Source organism: Camarhynchus parvulus, chromosome 5 (genome assembly GCF_901933205.1).
Source record: "Camarhynchus parvulus chromosome 5, STF_HiC, whole genome shotgun sequence".
Taxonomy (NCBI): Eukaryota; Metazoa; Chordata; class Aves; order Passeriformes; family Thraupidae; genus Camarhynchus; species Camarhynchus parvulus.
Window position 1 is genome coordinate 36,528,773 of NC_044575.1, and position 20,258 is coordinate 36,549,030.

General features: G+C 36.6%; 1 protein-coding gene across 4 annotated transcripts in view; it reads right to left on the reverse strand.

The window, feature by feature from the left end:
* Positions 1 to 20,258, reverse strand: part of BAZ1A (bromodomain adjacent to zinc finger domain 1A) — a 64,121-nt gene that overhangs the window by 22,957 nt on the left and 20,906 nt on the right. For all 4 annotated transcript variants that reach the window (XM_030948623.1, XM_030948622.1, XM_030948624.1 and 1 more), the window contains exons 4-16: positions 19,677 to 19,820; positions 13,169 to 13,270; positions 11,189 to 11,276; positions 10,449 to 10,583; positions 9,810 to 9,912; positions 7,653 to 7,819; positions 6,734 to 6,829; positions 4,751 to 4,889; positions 4,153 to 4,299; positions 1,707 to 1,802; positions 1,353 to 1,577; positions 534 to 699; positions 148 to 261 (exon numbers count right to left, since the gene is read on the reverse strand). In XM_030948623.1, the coding sequence (XP_030804483.1) occupies positions 148 to 261; positions 534 to 699; positions 1,353 to 1,577; positions 1,707 to 1,802; positions 4,153 to 4,299; positions 4,751 to 4,889; positions 6,734 to 6,829; positions 7,653 to 7,819; positions 9,810 to 9,912; positions 10,449 to 10,583; positions 11,189 to 11,276; positions 13,169 to 13,270; positions 19,677 to 19,820 (1,722 nt within the window). The remainder of the gene's footprint in view (positions 1 to 147; positions 262 to 533; positions 700 to 1,352; positions 1,578 to 1,706; positions 1,803 to 4,152; positions 4,300 to 4,750; positions 4,890 to 6,733; positions 6,830 to 7,652; positions 7,820 to 9,809; positions 9,913 to 10,448; positions 10,584 to 11,188; positions 11,277 to 13,168; positions 13,271 to 19,676; positions 19,821 to 20,258) is intronic.

The following is a 20,258-nucleotide window of genomic DNA, read 5'->3' on the forward strand; positions in this document are numbered from 1 at the left end:
GAAGAAAAATAAATTCAACATTAAGGACAATATTCTTAAAATATAGCTTTGTATATGATCTAGTCAATGAAACTACGCATGTGAGGTCTGGCCACAAAGCTGAAAAGGGCTCTATGTTATACATCACAGTAATACTATGTATCATACCCAACAGATATTTCTACAGCAGAAATTCTTTGCTCCTCTTCTCTCAGCTTTTCTTGTTTCTCTTTCATTTTTAACTCTTGTTCTTTTAACCTTTCTTCTCTTTTCTTTCGTATCCTAATAGTAAGAAGCATATAAAAAACCAGTTGCAATTAATCTACTATCTGGTCTGTCCACCAGATAGTTTTCTTTTATTTTAGAACATCATCCAAAAATAGCAGAAACATGGGAAAACAACATTTAGCACAACTAAGTTTCACTCCTGTCTACTGTCCCAGGAAACCAGCATAGAACAGAAACATTACTACTGTTTCTCATACGCCTTCTGCAGCTGAGACATTCATCTCAATTGTAGCACCAAAATTTACTTTTCCATATCCTAGTTCTACCTGGCTGCTGCTGCCTCTCGTTCCTTGCGATGCTGCTCTGCCTTTAGCTCCCGGAACTCCTGTTTTGCTTGTCGTAGCACATCAACAGAGTCCTCAATGAAATCTCGAGTGGAGACGAGAGTCAGAAGTTTCCCACAGAGAGCATGAAGGATCTTCATCTTTTCTCCTAATAAAATTTGGACCAATGTTTATATTTCACTATGTAACTGATAATAAACCTAACTCTTACAGACTCCAAACTGGATTTGTTCTCACTTAAGAATAATGAACAAACATTTGTAGCATGCTAGGTGCACTCGCAGAGACATTTCCTGAAAGCGTATCTGCTTTGCTCAGAGACACAAGCTTTTATTTTTAATTTATTAACTTGTACCACCAAAATTACTAAAATGCAGTATTATCTTCAAAGTAGAGACAAAGGAAGAACTAATAGAATTTTTTCTCCATTTCCAAATAATGAACAAAAGACCCAAATACGAACAGGGAAAAAAAAGCAGGGGTTGAATCAAACACACTAATGCTTCTTCCAGAGAGATCCCCTTCTTCCAGTGACACTACCATTTTTAAAATTAGATGAAAGAAAAGCTACTCAGAAGTAATGAAACTGCCTAGCTCTGCAATCTCTGATGTGGTGGGATATGCTTGTGGGGACTGAAGCATAGGGGGTGAGCGTTGGTCTACATATAACCCCCAGAGATCCTTTCCAAACTCAATTATTCTATGATACAATAAATTTTGACCATTATTGGTCTAAAGCAGTTGCAAAATTAATCACTTATTGAGCAATCTAATAATCCCTAACATGTATTCTTTTATTACCTGGCAACAAATCATATACTGAGGTACTTGAAAGTTTCTTCAAGAGACCAGGATTACTTAATCTCAGCTCCATGCAAGCATCATCAGTAGTATCAAACCCTCCTCGTTTCTGGTAACGGTATTTTGCATTTGCTGATGTTATATCAGCACCTGATGCTAGAATGTGAAGTCTGAGAATCTCAGAAAGAGTGCAGCTATCAAGATCCAAGTTTTTCAAATTGCAGCCTACAGTTGAGAAGAATGAACAGTTATTTTATACATATATTTAAACTTATATAAATATTAAAATAGTTCTTTAAAATACAGAGCAAAATAATAACAAGTAACAAAACAAGAAGTGAAACCCACACATACCCTGATGTAACTGGGGCCATGCAGCTGCCAAAGTTGCAACTGCAGACAGTGCAGATTTTGTGGGGTCTGCATCTTCATCCAAAGCCTCTGTTAAATCTTTAAGGAAATAAACACTTTATTCTAGTGCAAATTAAAACTTGTACTGTGGAGGGGAGGAAAGGAAGCTGCATTTTGAGAATTGCAGACAAAGCGAAAAGGGGGATGATATTTACAGATGCATCAATGTATTCAAAACTCAGTTCAACATCCAAACAAAAATTCACAGATCTTGAAATGCAACTAAAAAAATCCAACTAAAAGCTAAGGACATGCACCACATGCTCTATATAGCGAGAACACCATCTAAGCTGTTAAAGCAACTGCAACACGCAGAACATGCACAATGGCAACATAAAAGGCAGCAAGAACAAATCCAGGAACACACTTGAAAGTGCAGACAAGTAGCAATGCAAGAACACCTGTTCTTCTTTCCTTCCCTCAAACAAAATGGTTTTATTATCATAATTTTGTTTTTAGGAAGCATAACTCAAACCAATAATGTATTTTGATACTGGCTATCACCATTCACGTTATACTTTCTATCTGTAACTCAGATACAGCCTGTTCTGCACAAACACAATTACTAAGACATAACAAATAAATCATATTTCACCAAATCAAGCACCTGCACTTGATGACCATGATAGAGAAGCAAACTGACCAGGAAAGCAGAGAAGTGAAAGGGAGAAACAGAAAGTTCCTGTTTCTTAAACAAAGGTTTCCTCAGCACTTACAGGTATTTCTCCAGAGGGTTGGCAAAGTATTTTCAGCAGTGTATGCTGTTTCAACTTTATTCAAATCCAAATTATTAAGCACTTAAAGTCACCAAGTCAAAATAAAACCACAAATACAAACTATAGAAACAATACATAAATGCAAATCCACAACAGTCCTCTAGGATGATTTATGTTGCTTCAAAATTGTCACCCAGACACAGCAAAATGAATCTCTGCACCTCCCCTTTCACTTTAACTATATAACACACTTTGAGAAAGAACTGTACACCCCAAAACCAAACATCTGTGGTGTTCCCTGTTGCAGAAATGCTGCCTGTACAGAATTTAACTGAGCAAACATGCTGACCACCGCTAGTTTGGTTAGCCCGAATTACAAAGGCAAGACTATGTAGTTCTTTTACGGGAAAGATGTCTAAACAAGACTGACAAGAAATGAAAGTTCTGAGGCAAGTAAAACACAATAAATGAAGTGCCTTACCCACAACTCTGCTAAACTAGAAATAAAATAGCAGACTATTGCAATTGTCAGCCCCATTATGTCAAATTAAAATATGAAATTACATTTTGTTTTTTCTGATCAGCCATACAAATAATATAGAATCTAATCAACATTATTACCTGATAATTCTTGTTTGTACTGCCAAGGCAATACTCTCAGTAGTTAACAAATATAGTTTAATAGCTAAATTCAACAGTAATTAAAATACAGTCTAAATTCATTAACACCGTCTCAAATCTCTATTTAATTAACAAGAGCAGCCACTAATATTGAAAACAGTGCCTATGCTTTATATAAATTTATCGACTGGACATCATTCTTAAGCATGAAAATAAACAATCTTCAAGGGAGGAATTAAAGGAACTTCTGTTTAATTCACACACCTGGCTTGGAGGGGCACCATGGAATTCACTTGACCTCAAAGAGGGAGTGCTCTTATGTACCTACCTCTAATAAAATAAAGGCTAGTAGGATGGGTCAAAGCTTCTCCTTTAGTCAGCAAATTTGGCAGTCCATAAACACAGGACCACAAATTTGTAACAAAGCCTGCACTTCCTTCTGATCAGTGGTTACTATACTCTGAGTGCCTCTAAAAATGGGGATATTAGCTTTAGAACAAAGACCAAAGTCAGAGCAACTGTGAGTCTTTAGTGAAAGAACACACATGGTAGTATCCAGAAGCTGTGGATGCGTAACTTCAAGACTTGAAGGACAATGAATATTCAATTACAGTTGTGCTGGGGAGTTTTAATTTCTAATCTAGTTAGGTACAGATTTTTTCATAGATACTGATATCTTTGAGAAGACTTAGGAAAATGACTTGTTTCCTGACCCTCAGGAGAAACATGTAAAAGTGCTGGAGGAAGAGGAGGAAGGTAAAGATGCTTCCTGCACCTCCAAAACACAAGCAATGCTGTTAAAAGCTTATTATGCTTTGCTGGATACAATCATAGTAACAATGAGCTTCCTTTTTCTCTATTCCCCCCAGACCCTGCGGTCCATGCCCAGTTTAAGGCTTTAATTTCATATAAAAGAGAAAAACCAAGCCCATTTACATACAATATCCATGCATAATAAGACAAGGTTAAACAAAGGAGTGCCATAAATCATGCAGCTTAAAGTTAATTCCAGTGCAACTTCAGCTTTTCAGCAGTAAAATTAAAGATCTGACCTTTGGTCTCAGCATCAGCTATTTGATCTTTGGCCACTTCCTCTTCCTCTTCGGCCATTGCCTGAAAGATGGCAGTCAGGAAGAAAAACAGCAATTCACATAGTGGGCCTTCAGTGTCATTTCCTACAAGAGCTTCCTCTAAAACCTCTGTGAATAAAGTTTAAGAAGCGTCACTTTTGCCGCAAAGTTGGAAAAAAAATTACGTACTGAAGAATGAAAACATTTTTTTTCCCCTTTAGGTATGATAATTAAATTATGTTTCCATAATTTACTGCATATATTCCTAGAGTGATGGTGCCAGGAAAAGTGTTGATCAAACATTGTTTTCTTAATAGAGAACTGCAAGAAAAAAGTACAAGTAGATCTTTTGATAAGCAGAATAACAACTTGTAAAATCAAAATTAGTTTTGGTGTACAAGTCCCTTGGAGTTGACTGTGAACTGAAAACTGGATTGATACACATGTGTTGGCATTGACAGATTAGAGCCACACAGAAAATTCTGTAGCAGTGGTACTTGTGCACACTTAAGACGTCTGATTGTTTGGTAGAAGGGATACCACGAAAGTGGGGCACCTTGCCATACAAGCCACAACTTGCCTAAAGTCACTCCTTCAGGAAATTCATCTTGAAGATCAAAAAGTTCCCCAAAAGCATGTAAAAACTCCAAAACCATCAGTGCATCACCAAAGATCTCAGGAGGAAGTCTCGTCTTCACTGGCACTGGAATGGGAAGTTCCTGCAAACCAAATGGGACCTCTTAATACAGTATTTGGTTTGTGCAAAGTACACAAGTCATTAAAACCAAAGAGACTATTATTCTAAGGAATGTATTAGTTGAGTTTCTCTGCATTTCACTGAAATGAGTGCCACAGGACACATGATCAGTTATCATGGTAACATTGGTGACAGTACTAACTTTGGAAACTGAAGAGCATGCAACTTGAATGTAAAATTTTTGAGAAAAAAGTTTACTCATGTCCATGAAGTTTGCATCTTTATTAAATGAAGTTAATCCCACTACAAGTTAAAAACATTGGCTGTCAAGCTTTTTCCTTTATACTTGTATTATTTCACATGAGTTTTGAATTTCAGTTTCCTGAACTGTCCGAACAAGCCAAAATAAACATAGTCTTAGAAGTTGCTTATGATTGCTTGCAAAGACAAGTAAACCAGAACCCTAACACGTTCACATAAAATACACCCTTCTAATACTAGGATATGCAAGATCATGTCTAACAACTATGTGTTCTGGCACTGGGTTTTTTGCATTTGTAAGACATTTATGGTAGCTGAAGACATTAAAGGGAGCTGATGTAACCATATAACAGGACCACTTAACAGCGACACTACCTCCAAACCACAGATAACGGTGCCTAACATCAAATTTGATTTTGAAATTACCATCTTCATGGAATCCTTCAAGATTTGTCTTCATTTACTGTTTCTTAGTACACATAGCTGAATAATTTTCAGAATGATGTCTATTCTCCGCAAATGTGGTAGTTCACAAATATTATAAAGAAGAAAGCCGAATACTGTGTTTCAAAAGAACACAGTAAGATATTTCATAAATTTCCAGAGATGGGAATCTTTCCAAAAGCCGTTCCCACCTAAACTCATCTTTATTTATATTTTTGTAGTGATGACACCCCTCCTTTTATCTTTACAGTAGAAATACAGCAGCACTGTTTTCACAGCTTGCTCTCCTTTCAGCAATGGCCTTTCCCCCTTTCTTCAGCTTTTTTTTCCTTTCTACATAGCTAGGAGCTTTCACTCCCATCTTCAATGGCCATAAGCTCTCCTTGCAAATATGTTCAGCTCTCATATTCCTCCCAATCAGTGATTTCACTGGAATTCATTTAACACTCTCCTTTATTTCCACTTGCCCTCCCTGCAGTTTTTATAATTCCCTGTGTACCTCAAACTCTCAACCTTGTGTTTCTGACTATTTGCCTCCTTTTGCCCTGGCAGAATGAATCCCAGTAAAGCATACATAAATGCATAACAAACACTAGAAAATCTTCTGTGGTGTACAACCACACTATACTCTTGTGTGAATCCTAAGTTCTTTGAGAAGCAAAATCTTGTTACTTTCTACAGGTTTCCAATATTATCATGACAGATGTTAATTAAACATGACATTTATAGTATATTACTACAGTTTAAATCAAAAGAATGCCTCAGGAAGTAACAAGCCAGTGTCTTTTCTAACTTTTGCAGCCAAAACTTTAGTTTTTTGTTACTCAAGTCTTTTACATAACTCACATTTTTGTAAGTGAGCTCATTTTGCATCCTTCACAGAAAAATCAGGTATACTCAATACCCCTCACTCAGTAATGCCAGCACATTGAATACTCCACTGTAGACTGAGCACAGGCTGTAAAGCTTTTCTGGAGGTTGAAATGCAGATGCAGGTGATGCCCATTAGCATTGCCACTGGGAAATATATATTGCACACTGCAGGTAACTCACAGCCTCTAGCATTCCAATCAGATCTGGATTTGTCCCTGCATTAGGGAATCTAATCCATCTGGGGACCCTGAAAACTACAATCTTCAGCTATTCCAAATTCAATCATACCTTAAGGTCATCACACTCCATATCTTCTCTAGGCTTACTCCACTGTTTCAGGTATTCCACATATTTTCTTTTTTCCTCACGCAGCTTCTCTCTTTCCTGAAAAAAACAGTCACAATTGTATATAAATATTGTTACATGGTCTTACTGCAATTTCTACAACTGCACCATTTACTACTCAATCACACTGAAAAGTAAAACATCACATTTAATTAGAATGGAGTAATCTATTAATTTTATTTTGTATAAAATGATACTAACAAAAATATTTAAATGAGGTGATACATTGTTGGATTAGTTGTTGCTTTTGTTGGGGGGGTGTTTTGGGTTTTGTTTTCTTTTTAATGGAAATGGCTGAAGAAAAAAATATCAAAAATTAGACAGCATTGATGAATGCTGCCTCAAAAAAAAACCCATCTACAACATCCATTCAACCACAGTGAATGTGGCTGTGGTAAAATATAGTGGAATCTATAATTTCTTCATATTCAACTTGACAAAAAAGTCATTTAGCAATTTACATCCAAAAAATATCCACACAGAAACCCACAACCATTAGATATGCTGTCAATCTGATGCCGAACAGATACTTCAAAGAGAAGACAACCATTAAATCAAATAGTTTTATGCATTATTGGCAAAAAGAAACCCTAAACCCACCACATAACTTCAGAAGTAAGTTCAAATTCAAAATGAACTTTTGGTAAACTAAAATTATAGAGAATGTTAACCAGAAATACAATCCATCATCAAATCTTGTAACTGCCTATTTTTCTTAAGTGCATTTCTAGAAACTGAAAATGATTAATAGAAAATAACTTCAAACAGAGACTAAGAAACAAAAAGCCATTCTACTGCTCCATTATACTAGAAGGCCATTATACTGTTCCTATATGAAACACAGATACTTCAAAAGCATTACTTTTTCCTTTTCTATTTTGAGTCTCTCTTTCTCTTCTTTCTTTTTCATCCTTTCTTCTTCCACAATTTTCTTTAATTCTTCTCTCTTCTTTTCCTTATCTTCTTTCTCCTTTTTCCTAGCTTCTATAGCATTTGCCTTCTCTTGTTTTAATTTAGCTTTTTCAAAAGCTATAAAGGAAAACGACAAAGCTGAGTTATTTTTCTTTTGTAAAATGTTAGTTTTAACTGATAAATAGACTGTATTTTTATAATTACCATATCAGAAAGATATGGTTATGAAAACTGAATTGTTTCCACACCAACCAGAAATTCAAACACTTGGAAGTTCTTTACAGAATCAGTGTTTCAAGCCTATGTATTAGACATGTTTTATGAGGTTGTCAACAGCTAATAAATATATCTGGTTTTATGAGTATACAGAAGGTTATTACTTGTTTATTGGTTTCTATCAATTGACATATAAAGATGAGAACTGATTCCAACATATAATTACAGCAACATATTTAGTAATGACTGGTTAATAAAAACATGTCACAACCAGGTGTGGCACACAACCGTGAAATATCTGTGATAGTAAAAACCTTTAAATAAGTGATCTTTAAATATTTAGTTCTTACTGAATTACTGAAGTCAATACATTTGGAACTTATGCGGTAATTCAGTGTGTTTTGCTCAAATTTTACTTCAGTTACACAGTTTAAGCGGAACTTTAAATAATAAAAAATGCTACTGCCTGAAGAGATACAGATTTCTTTGCAGTCATGTGTAGAAGAAGAACAGGATATAAATTTCCACTTTCTGTGGGCAGACAACGCCCATCAACCCATACACGGGCTAACAAATAAAAGGGGGTTTACTGTTTTACCTGAATAAAACAGGAAAGCTAGAATCATATGTGAATGAAATGAAAAAAGATCCTTACTCTTACCAAGTGGATAGTACTAACAAGAAAAACTTTTATTATATTTTCCTATAACATTCTGAAAATGGGCTAGGTTCCTTCTACAGACAGGTACTGCACATAGCAGCATGTATGCATTTGGCTAACAAATGCAGTGAAGATGATCCTCGGGGTCTTCAACACACTGAGAAGGTTAATTTTTCAAGGTACTTGGTATTTTTGCTACCTTTTCACATTGTGAAAACTTGTCTTAACTACCTTTCTAGAAGCTGCAGTTTCTGTCCACACAAGAGAGGAAGCAGCTTTGACTCTGATCAGCTGTTACCTCAGTCTGTGCTGTCATTCCCAGCACATGAACAAATAGATGCTTGTTGCGCAAGAAGGTGGACACACAAGCTCAATAGAACCCATGAGATTCTAGTGTCCCCATCTGCTATAAAGGAAAGGCCCAAAGCAGTGTCAGACAACTGTGCTGTTATTTAAGCAGATGTTGGACTAGATATTTCTAAATATCCTTAAAAAATTCTGTCTTCAAGAAGATGAGAGGCTGGAACCAGAAGTTCACTGAAATACTTCCACAGATGAAAGTCTTTCCTTAGGAAGGACAATCCTTACAATCCAGAAGAATTATCTCCTTGTCTGACCTTTGTCCTCAAGAAGACATACCAATTTATCTAGTAAAACTCAAACAAAAGGCATATGGGTCCCCTTACTTCATTTGAAATCAAATTTAAATTGATCGGGAACAGGTTAAAACTAAGCCAAAGTAATTCAATCAGTCCAAACTAAAAATCTCTGAATCTTTTAAACCAAAAAAATTCAGAATATATTTCGGTTCTCTTGAATTTTGAGATTGTTGTATGAGGAGAACGCATAAATGGAAAAACTAACGGATTTGTGTTACACATTTGTGCTTTGATTTATCTTCAGCTGGTAAAATTTACACATGAGTTCACCATCCAAGCTTCTACAAAAAATTATTTAGCGCTTTATTTATCTGAGAGAGAAATCAACACAGTTGGACCACAAGCTTCCCACATTTGCCCAATTTAGTCAATTAACATGGAAAAAAAAAAATAAAACTAGGAAACAAGCATGTTAACTATTGAAAGGAGCACTTGGCCATAGTGGTGTGGCAGTATACTCTTAATACATTTTCCCTTTGAAAGGCACAACCCCAAAAGTACCCTAATTATGGCCTGCTCTCAAATCTGCAAAAACTAGTTCTACTGGTCATATGAGTAAACTTCAACTTACCTATGGCCTGCACATCTTCTTTTTGCTTCTGGAACCTTGCCCTTTCCCTCGATACTTTACTTTTATTTCCTGGGGTGTTTTGTTTAGGTTTAATATTGTCCTCCTGATAGAGAATTTGGAGGTGGAGAGGAAAAAAAAGAGCATAATAACTACAGTGAAATGACCAGCAAAAGATATTCCCAATTTTTCAACTCTTCTGCAGAACATAATAAAGTAGTATAGTGACGAAGAGTCTCAGTGTTTAAATACAGGCAAGTGACATACCTGTATCTGAGGGCAAGTGACATAATTTTATATCAGAGTTCAAACTAAAGCTATTTAGTAAATTATTTATTAATCCCAGAATGGAAAAGTTCTCTGTTTGTCATCACAACACACTGAGAAACTAGTTTCTTGATGGGATCCCAGAAATAATAACAAAAACAAGATGATAACATATCAATTATCATCCCTTTTACTAGCTCGACTATAAAGCAATTACCTTAAAGCAATTGTGGAATATATCCCAATTGCCCTCAAAATACAAGAAGCACAATGTCAACCCTGTATTTCAAGTGATCTGAAAACTCAGACAAATAGAAGAACTTCATAGACTGTGCTGATGTGTCTTCATCTGGGATTAAAAACGTTATTACTTACAAGACTTGCAGATGCCCTCTTTGGAGGTCGCCCTCGCCGTCTGCTTGCAGGACTGAAGATAAATGTGGGTGGATCGTCAGGAAAGAAATAGGAGAAGTTTTGTTCTGCTAGATTATATTTTTCAATTGATGTTGCCTTAGTAAGAAAGATGAAAATAGATATTCATGGTGAAATTCTTACCTTTTTAAAAATATAAGTTAAATAATCTAAATATAAGCTAATTAATCAATCATTAATTCACAAAAGAAGACAATAAGAGCAACCATATCCAATACTACTTAACTGAGGATAAGAAATAAATCTCTGAAATAGTGTAAGTTAAGAGTTAATTTACCAAGTGGGTAATGACAATAATGTATGCAGCACACATCTGAAACTAGAATTTAGCTTCATTTGGTAAGATGTTGTTTCTTTATATGCCTTTCAGCAAACATAGCTCATCAGTGTCTTCCTAGCACGTTACTGAAGTGTGTCAAGAACAAATTTTGATAGATAAAAGCAGAAACTTAACTTATTGAAGAGTTATATAATTCTCTATTACACAGGTCTAGAAATCTTCTAGAGGAAGATTTTTTCAAATTGTCAAAGGCTCTTTTCAAGTCTACTTTCTCAACCTGATGACTTCAGGAAATCTAAATTTGACAAAGTATTTAAAAAGAGCTCTGAGCAGCTAGTAGAGAAGAGAAAAAATACTAAATAATGTCAATATTCTATCCCATCAATTATTTCTTCTTGCTTACCTTAGCTTTAATTACTCCATCATGAGGTTCACAGTGTTGTTTCAGAAAAAGTTTAAGTCTATCGCGAGAAAAGAGATGTTTCCTCCGGCTGTATTAGGAAAGAAAGGTAGTATTATCAACTAACATCTTTAATTAGTATTTAAGTACAGCCAAGTGACAGACCATGTGATTGATCTTTTTCTTATTTTCTTAACTATAAATAACACCCTTACTACTGTAATTAACAACCATTCTTTGAAAGCCCAACTGAATTCAAATTTTCCTTATGAATAAAACAAAACACAGGTAGCATATAAAGAGTTGGTTTATGCATCTGCAATTTTTATTTTGAAGATTCTGTTATGTCCTCTTTTATAAACACCCTTTTGATCCATGGTAGATCCTCCAAATACTTCTTAAAATTCCTAAATAAAACTCAAGTCTGATTGTGTCAGAAGGGAGGGAGGGCAACAAACAGGGACAGCAGGAAAGCAGCATTCACATCTCTCAAGCAGGGAGGCAAGCCAACAAGTGACAAGGTGAATTCACACACTTCTCAGTCAAGCTGTGCCACTTCTTTCTACAGGACAGTGGGCACTCTACTGGCTCCTGGCATTTCAGGGAACCTGCAATACTTCATGGGAAGGAAAAGATTTCATTACACAGGAGTAGTTAATGGAAAAATAAATCCTGATTTGTGCTGGAACTAAATGACTTGTAATCACATAAACTGAAGTTTGTGCATCAAAACTTTATATAAACTGGATGCTTTAAACAATCTACTCTAAACATATATTTTAACTAAATTTGAGACAAGTTTGCTATTTAAGAAGCAAAACTTCTACACCTTTCTATTTAAATCAATCTGACTGCCAGTGTCTGCTCTAACATTTCAAACCAGCAACGCTACCAGAGTGCTCACAACACCAACAGTTCATTATTATTGTTATTAGAGTTCACACACTCTTTTCCATCTACTCCATCAATCACAACAGTAGCCAAAGTATCAGAAGTCACAGTCTTGCAAAATGTGGAATATATACAAATTTCCTTAAGAAAGGATGTTCTTTGATGTTTGATCTTTGTATACTTTCAAGCCAAATCAACACAAATGGAAATTTAATGCATGAAACAGAGACCTTGGTTGTTAGCTACTATAAGTGATGTCCAGGTGTTAGAAAAATAAATTTTTTGTTGGTAGAATTGCCCTGTTAAGGTTTAGGGCTGGACATGATTCAGGGGGTCTCAGACCTGCGGGGAGGTTAACAAAGCTTGGGAATAAGAATGCCCACTGACAGTGGTCACAAAGAACACAGAATTTAGGGGTCACAAAGACATCTAGCAGAATTCCCAGGGTAAGGAAACCCAACCAAGCAGCAACTATACCAAACCAGCTCCAACTGGGTAAAAGGTAATTCTGCAAGGCGAAATCTGTGGCCACCAACTCGGGACCACTGACACAAGAAACTCACTGACTCTAAAGAGAAAGAATGAGCAAGTGGACTAATTACCATAAGATACAGCAATTAATCAACTAATTGGAATCATTAACCAACAGAAAATAGAAAAGTAATTAGTAAGAGAACTTATGTAACTTGTAGCCAATGAACACTCATTCTTTTGCTTGCTAAAACAGGCTTGATTTATGGAATACCACTGACCACCTAGATTGTGCGTCTCTGAAATAAATAACCTCTGTCTCTCTTGAGTGTGTAATTACTGGCTCACTGCACACTGGGTAACTAATCCGATTTTTGCAGACAGCAACAGCAGGTCTCATCTGTGTGCCAATGACAGCAGAGACCTGCAAGGACTTGGTACCTGTGTTAATGCTAGAAAAGCTTGGAGCCCTTGATACACAAGGTCTGTACTACAGTACTCTGTTCCAGTGCTTTTAATTAACAGCTCTAACATAGTTTTAAAATGTCATTTTATATAAAAAAATCTTACACAATTCACAGTTATAAAGTATAATTTTAACTTCCACATACTAATTTTTACCTTAGTTGAGATGCTTTAACAATAACAGCTTCATATAGGTGTTTTTTAATAGGTTGGACTTTGTATTTGAACAAAGAAGGATCAATTATGGCTTTCTTCTCCCTAGGAAAAAAAATTTAAAAATTAAAAGTTTACATTCACATATCATCAGCCTCCTATTTTACACATTTAATATATTTATATGCCTATACAATGGACTTCTTGAAAATAGCCAACTTGTAACTTCCCCCAGTACCAAAGAGGGCCTATTAATTTATGCCAGCTTTTCTGCTACTATATTTAAATCTGCATTAAAACCAGTTCCTGCAAGGAACACGAAGAACAAGGAGGGATGTTTTCTTAGCAAGGAAATGGATGATAAGAAGGGAAGGAAGAAAGAGAGAGAGACAAGTAATGATATATTCCTACACTTCAGAAAATTGTCTCCTTAATACTCTAAAGACTCATGATGGTAACAGGAAGACAGGAAAAAGGAGAAAAAGATGATGAGAAAGGAGTCCAAAAGACAGAAATAAATAAAATGAATAAAACCAGTAGCCCTTGATCTACCAACTGTGTTCCAAAACAAGTAAAAAACATCCAAAATATTTTCCAAAAGAACACTTTAGGAAAAAAAAACAAATTAAGCACTTTACCAACAGCATAAAATAACAGGAAGTAACAGAAACATAACATATCTACACTTCAAAATAAATGCCAAAGTGCACTTCCTTTTTACAGGTATTCCTACAGAGACCTGGATGTTTTCCCCCCTCATGGAAAATATTTCTTCAGTTTCAACATAACATTACACCTCTTCCTAGGTGGAGAACACCCAGGTCTGATGTGCTACCAAAATTCACTCCTTTACAAGAAAGAGGGCGGTTTTGCCATAGACAATATACTTTAAGAGTAGTGTATTTATGAACAAACTTCATGATCAGAGCTAAACTAATGAGACTTTATTTAAATAATGTTGCATTCTGGCATTAAACAACAGAACTAATGTCTCCTGAGGTGACAATTTGTAATCAAGACTTGTACTGCTTTATCAGGAAGAATTCAGTCATCATCTTATTTCATCAAGAATAAAAGTTGAAGCATCTATGTAGATGAACTAGGAGATTTTAAACTATGCATTTCATCATTGTCAGTCCTTCCAATATTTACAAAATGCTTTCAGGTGGAGTTTGACAAAATAAACCAGTACATCACTTGCTATTCTTTAGCCTTGTGAAAACATGCACATGATGTTGAGAACTGTACTTTGCAATGCTGCTGAAAATAAAATTTGCTACAATTCTTGCTTTCCCCCACTAACTCTGTGAAAGAGAAATACAAGAAGTGTTAACCTTCCAATGTCTAATAAATACATTATTAATTACAGATTAAATGAAACAGTACTTATGCACCATTAGTGTCATTTCAGATTAGAATAATTTGCAAAGTTCTCAAATAGTTTATAATGACTAAATATCAGCATAGTTAGTAATAAATGGACTGACAAAAAAAGGCAGACTTGGAAACAGCAACGCATCTACTAGACCTACAGGTAAGTGCTGTGATATGCACGCGGCGTCTTGCATGATTCTTCATGCACATCACAGCTGAAGTCTAAAGTTGAGTCACTCAGACCAAACAGTTTAAGAAATGTAACAGAAAAAAGTCCACCCAGCCATTCATATTAGCAAAACAGAGATCAACTGTAATCCAGTATATCCACTGGCAAGATTTTAACATATTTACATAAGTGCATTAGAAGAGCCTTCATATTCTGGTCATACCATGACTTGGTCTTCCATGACCACCTTCAGTCTTCAAGACAGGAAAGCTAAAGTAATGAAGGCTGTCCCCAGGAATTTTTGGATAGTATGAAAGACAAACTTGCACCTCATCACACACCACTGCCTTTCCAGGCCTTTGGTCTAGTAAGCTGAAGAATGGCCCAAACAGAAGGCATCAGAGTACCAATATTAAACCAAAAGTATATCAGCTTATTTATACATTTTGAATAGATTCTAAGTTTCAATACTGTCTGCAATCAAATTCAGGGCCCAAAGAAAATTAAAATTTTTAACTCTTTATCATTAATCTTTTCTTCTTAGCTCATGTAAATCTTTCTCAACTTCAGCGGATCATATATAATAGCCCAAATGTAATTTCAAAACAACACGCTAAATTTTTTCTGCTTAGTTTCTGAGTTTCTAGTTATTATGCAAAGAAGTAAATATATTCCTGACATCCTCCGCCAAATTTAGAGTAAAAATTCTGCTTAGTGCAAAAGAGGAAGAAAAAGGTAATTCAATACACAAAGCAAGCTTTAAAAATTATATAGATTATCTAGCAGCTTTAGCATAAAAATATTATTATTTTTGCTTGTATTTTATTTTGTAAAGCACATTAGAGTTAGCAAGGGTTAGATCAATTTCACAGCAGAGATCCCTTACAAAAAATCTTTACAGCACAGCTCTGACACACAATCAAATCCAGAGGAAAAAGTACAGAGTATTTTGTAACTTAGTAGGTAAAAACTACAACTGACTCACCCATATCACAATAGTTTCTACTGCAGTCAACTGAATGTGGTTAGTACTTGTGTCAGAATCTTGCCTTTTTAATAAGGTTATACTGAACCACTGACAGGTAATAATCTCATCAGGCCTTCAATTACTTTGGCATGGTGCCCACATGACCTGAACATAAATTTCTTCTTACACTACAGCCACGCTACATTCTGACGGCACAGTACTAAGGGAGCAGTACCAAGTAAACCCTGAGACCTTAGAACTATGGAATTGTTAATGTTGGAAAAGGCCTCTAGGATTGAGTTCAACCACTAACCTGGCCCCACCTTGCTTGTCACTAAATCACATTTTCAAGTGCCACATCCACATGGCCTTTTGAACACTTCCAGGGATGGTGATTTCATGACATCCCTGGGCAGCCTATTCCAATGCCTTATGTCTCAGTGGAGAAATTTTTCCTATTATCCAATATAAACCTTCCCTGGCACAATTTGAGGCCACTTCATCCTGTCACTTGCTACCTGGGAGAAGAGACCAACTACACCCTCATTTCAGGTGGTTGTAGGGAGTGCTAAGGTCCCCCCTGAGCCTCCTTTTCTCCAGGCTTAATAAACGCTGCTCCTTCAACCTTATCCTCCTGAATTACCTTGTCCAGGACACCATCTGCACCATTGGGTCTGAGTCTTGCCACAGCTACCTGTATCTCACTGTATTTAACAGAAATTGAAAAATTACACCGAAAAATACTGAGAGTTGGAGGATCTGGAATGCTGTCCTGAAGTGCTGAAGTGACTGCTGTCCCTCTTTTCCAGAAAAAGGCAGCAGCTTTTCTTCTTTTCTTTCACTAAATTTGGAAATGGAAAAAACTCCCTTCAAGAACGCTAGGTAAATAACACAATCATTTATGGTCTCATCACGCTCCAGTGCAAGCCTTGCACAGGTAACCTGTCAGCAAACTGATCCCCATGGCAAGGCTGCCTCTGACATCTCCGAAGGTTGCCACTGACAAGGAACTCTGTACTGAGCAACAACAACAATAGCCCACTTGGAACTGCAAATATTTTCTGCAGTATTTTCAACAACAAAACAGAGCAACCTGAAGGCTGTTAAGAACAACATTCTAGGGACAAGACAACGGCATTTTGCAACAAAATTCTGACTTTTAACTTTTTGGTGAAGATTTTAAGGTGCCTTTGATCCAGGTACTTTGGTTTTTCCTTATAACATAAAGAGAACTACCCATCATCATTATTCTTAGATTCAAGCAATGTAGGAATGAGAGAGGAAGAAAGGAAGGATAAGAATTACAGATGAAGAAAGATTTACTGTACTGAAGATATTATACAGCTTTAATGACAAGCTATGCCCACATTCTGACGTATCCAGTTCATAACTTTTTTCCTCCAAATAAATTTTAAAAACTCATTTGAAGATGGCAAAAGGCCTGGATGGTAAGGTTACAGTGACATTATTTCCAAAAACTGTTACCTCTTATATACCAAAACTTGCAGAAACAATTAGTCCTTCCCCAAACTTAATCTTCAATTCAAACTGAACAAACACACAAATTTACTGCCATAAACCAGCCAGCAAATCAATAATTTTTTTCTAGTATTTCTGATGAAGCTTGATGATTTACACTACTCATAGCCCTGACAAAAGGAGTGACATGAATAATTAAGTTGCAGCTGAACTGCATGCATTTGGCAGCAAAAGCCCCTCAAACCTCCAGGATGTGTTGGCTTTAGCACTCAGCAACAAGAGTTCAACCTTACCTTTAAAAGTCTATCAGTTTAAGGCCTGAACACTATTCCATGTGACCACTATCCTATGGTACCAGAGGCCCCCAGGGCATAGCAGAAATGTTTTAAGAACTCAGAAGATTTGCTACCTTTTGCTATGTAAGCCAGGCCTTAGAGCACAGCCTGTTTTTCTGAGGGAAAGTAAGAGCATCATAGCCTCTTTCTTCCTGTACCACCCCAAGTTTTACTGAACACAACAGAAAAGGTCAGCAGGAACATTTGTACAGACTACACAGCTATTTCTGCCCCACACAGACAGGAGGAGTAGGGTCACAGAAAGGCTGGGATCTCTAATGACATCTATTTTCAGTTAAGATTCTCTAGCCTTACAGATTCTTTAGGAAAAATATTTGCAGATGGCCGATCAATCTGTGCTGTGCTCCCCTCCCCCTCCCTCACAAACACCCTGAGCATCTGCTGCACCATTGTTTAACAGCACTGCAGCTTTGCACAAAGACTGGGTCTCAAAACCTGGAGATTTGTCTGCAGGCTGAGGCAGAACTGTCCTGCACATATCAACTTGACACTGGTCCCAAGGTGACTAACATCCATACTCTCCACATCCAAGTCTCTCCATAAACAGCAAAATATAGTCTCTGAAAGGTTAGGGCTGCAAAACAATGTCATTCAGTTCAGTGGGGTTTCATCGTTATGAGCAATGGTATAAAGAATCTTATATGCCAGGATGCAAAAATTCATGACAATGCTTTACTTACAGATAGGTTTTACACATCCTGCAAATAATACCTGCATATACCCAGAATATATCTAGAAAATGACTGTTACTACACTCACATTTGTTATAAACAGACTCACTTAAAACTTACAGTAAGCATTTTAAAGACACAAGAGGTTTGCAATTCAACCTGCAGCATAAATGTTAGTTATGTCACAGAACACTGCTTCAAAAGCCTGTATATTCTCACAAAAACTCCCCTTCTAAGAGAAAGAAATTCTCCCTTCTCTGCACTGTCAAAATAACTAATCAGCTGGGGAGAACCACAGATTCACTGGGAGTGCAAGACTTACTCTTACCACCAGCTCTACATGCATGGAAGTGACAGCACTATAATGGATCGATCCTACAGTCAGCTCTGTACACACTTGCCTAATTCCAAGAATAAACTCCTTTAAAATGCCACATGCCTTTTGCAATACTGAAAATGCATTTATTTTTTCAAATACATAGGACATCTTCATGAACAACTTAGACACTGCCCTCAAGAGACAGCAAAGAAATTTAAAAATTATTTATCCCATGTTATTTTCTTAACCAAGTGAGGAGCTCTACCCTAGTTATTCTAGGCATGTCAGGAGATGACTTAAACATAAAGCAATCAAACAGATTAACTTCTGCATCTATGTGACATCTTAAAGTCAGTAACAGTTCATGCAAAGTCTGTATGTTGCTAGATCCTAGATTAGGGCCCACTTCAAACACTCCTCTTTCATCATCATGCCTATGAAACACAGAAGTCTTTCTTCTCATTATACTGCTACGATAGGCTCAACTACTGCTCAGTAAAGGGACACTCCAACACAATAAACAACACAGTTACAACCACGAAGCTCTCCTATTCAATGTTATTAGGCTACTCCAGCCTATAGAAAGTTCCTCAAGACACGACACACAGTTTCACTGCACCTAACATCATAACCAAATCCATCAAATACAATGATATATTTATATGGACACATGCACAATGAAGAAAGCTTGGTATGTTTTTGGCTTTTTGGACACAAACACAAGAAGTCTCTGGGAAAACTTTTCAGAAAGTTCCAGTAACAGCGTGTCCTCCTGTCATACAGTAATCTCAACTCTGAGCCCCATGATGGAAGTGAAGTGATGCCAAACTGCACAATTGCAGCACACACTGCACTTTCTACTACAGCAGCACAGATTTCCCAGCACAGAGAACTACCAAGAGGTACACACAGCTCTTCCACCATCGCTCAGCAAAAACACTGTCATTGCAAAGAGATAAACAATGATTAATCTGTAGGTATTGCAGTTCTCATAATGCAGTTTTCTGGTGCGTTAGCAGAGCCTGCACCACTGAAGGTTCAGCTTGTCACCCTCAGCTGTCTGAACGCTCACAATCCATACAGATCAAGTAATTTGTTTCAGTCAGACTCTGACACATCTGGCTTTAATCTCATTCCCAGCCAGTCAGAATGACACACAGTAAAAGTATCTTGTACCCATTTTGTGCAGAGTTATTGTGCGTTTCTGAGTCGTCACTGTCGCTGATGACAATGGTGTCCGCATCAGCACTGCTGGTGTGCCCATTTGCCATTCCATTGTGATGGGCTGGAGCTATGACTTCCAAAACCTTACACTGCAACCTGCAATGAAACACAGACATTTATTAATGGCAAAAGTCTTTCACTAGTACAAGGAGCCTAAAATTGTAGCAGATGCTATTTTAAGAATACATACATAACTGACCATTGTACTGTCTACTAAGTAAGTAACTAAAGAGCCTTGAGCTGAAATACCAGGTAAAATATTAATTTTGTAGGCACCATCTAAAAAATGGACAAATTCATCTGCTTACACAGCCATCAGTTTCACTTCTCAGGAAAGCAAATCAAGTTACTTGTGGTTCTGAGGTTTTTCTTCAGTTCTCATTTAAGAAAACTAAAACGTTAACTTAATGTGTTACTTTAAAACTAGACAACAGAACTCCTACGTTCTTTTCATAGTAGCCTAAGAAAAGCAAAAGATTTTGAGATCCCAAAGTATTTTTACTTGTAAGAGATGATCTTCTACTACTGTTGATG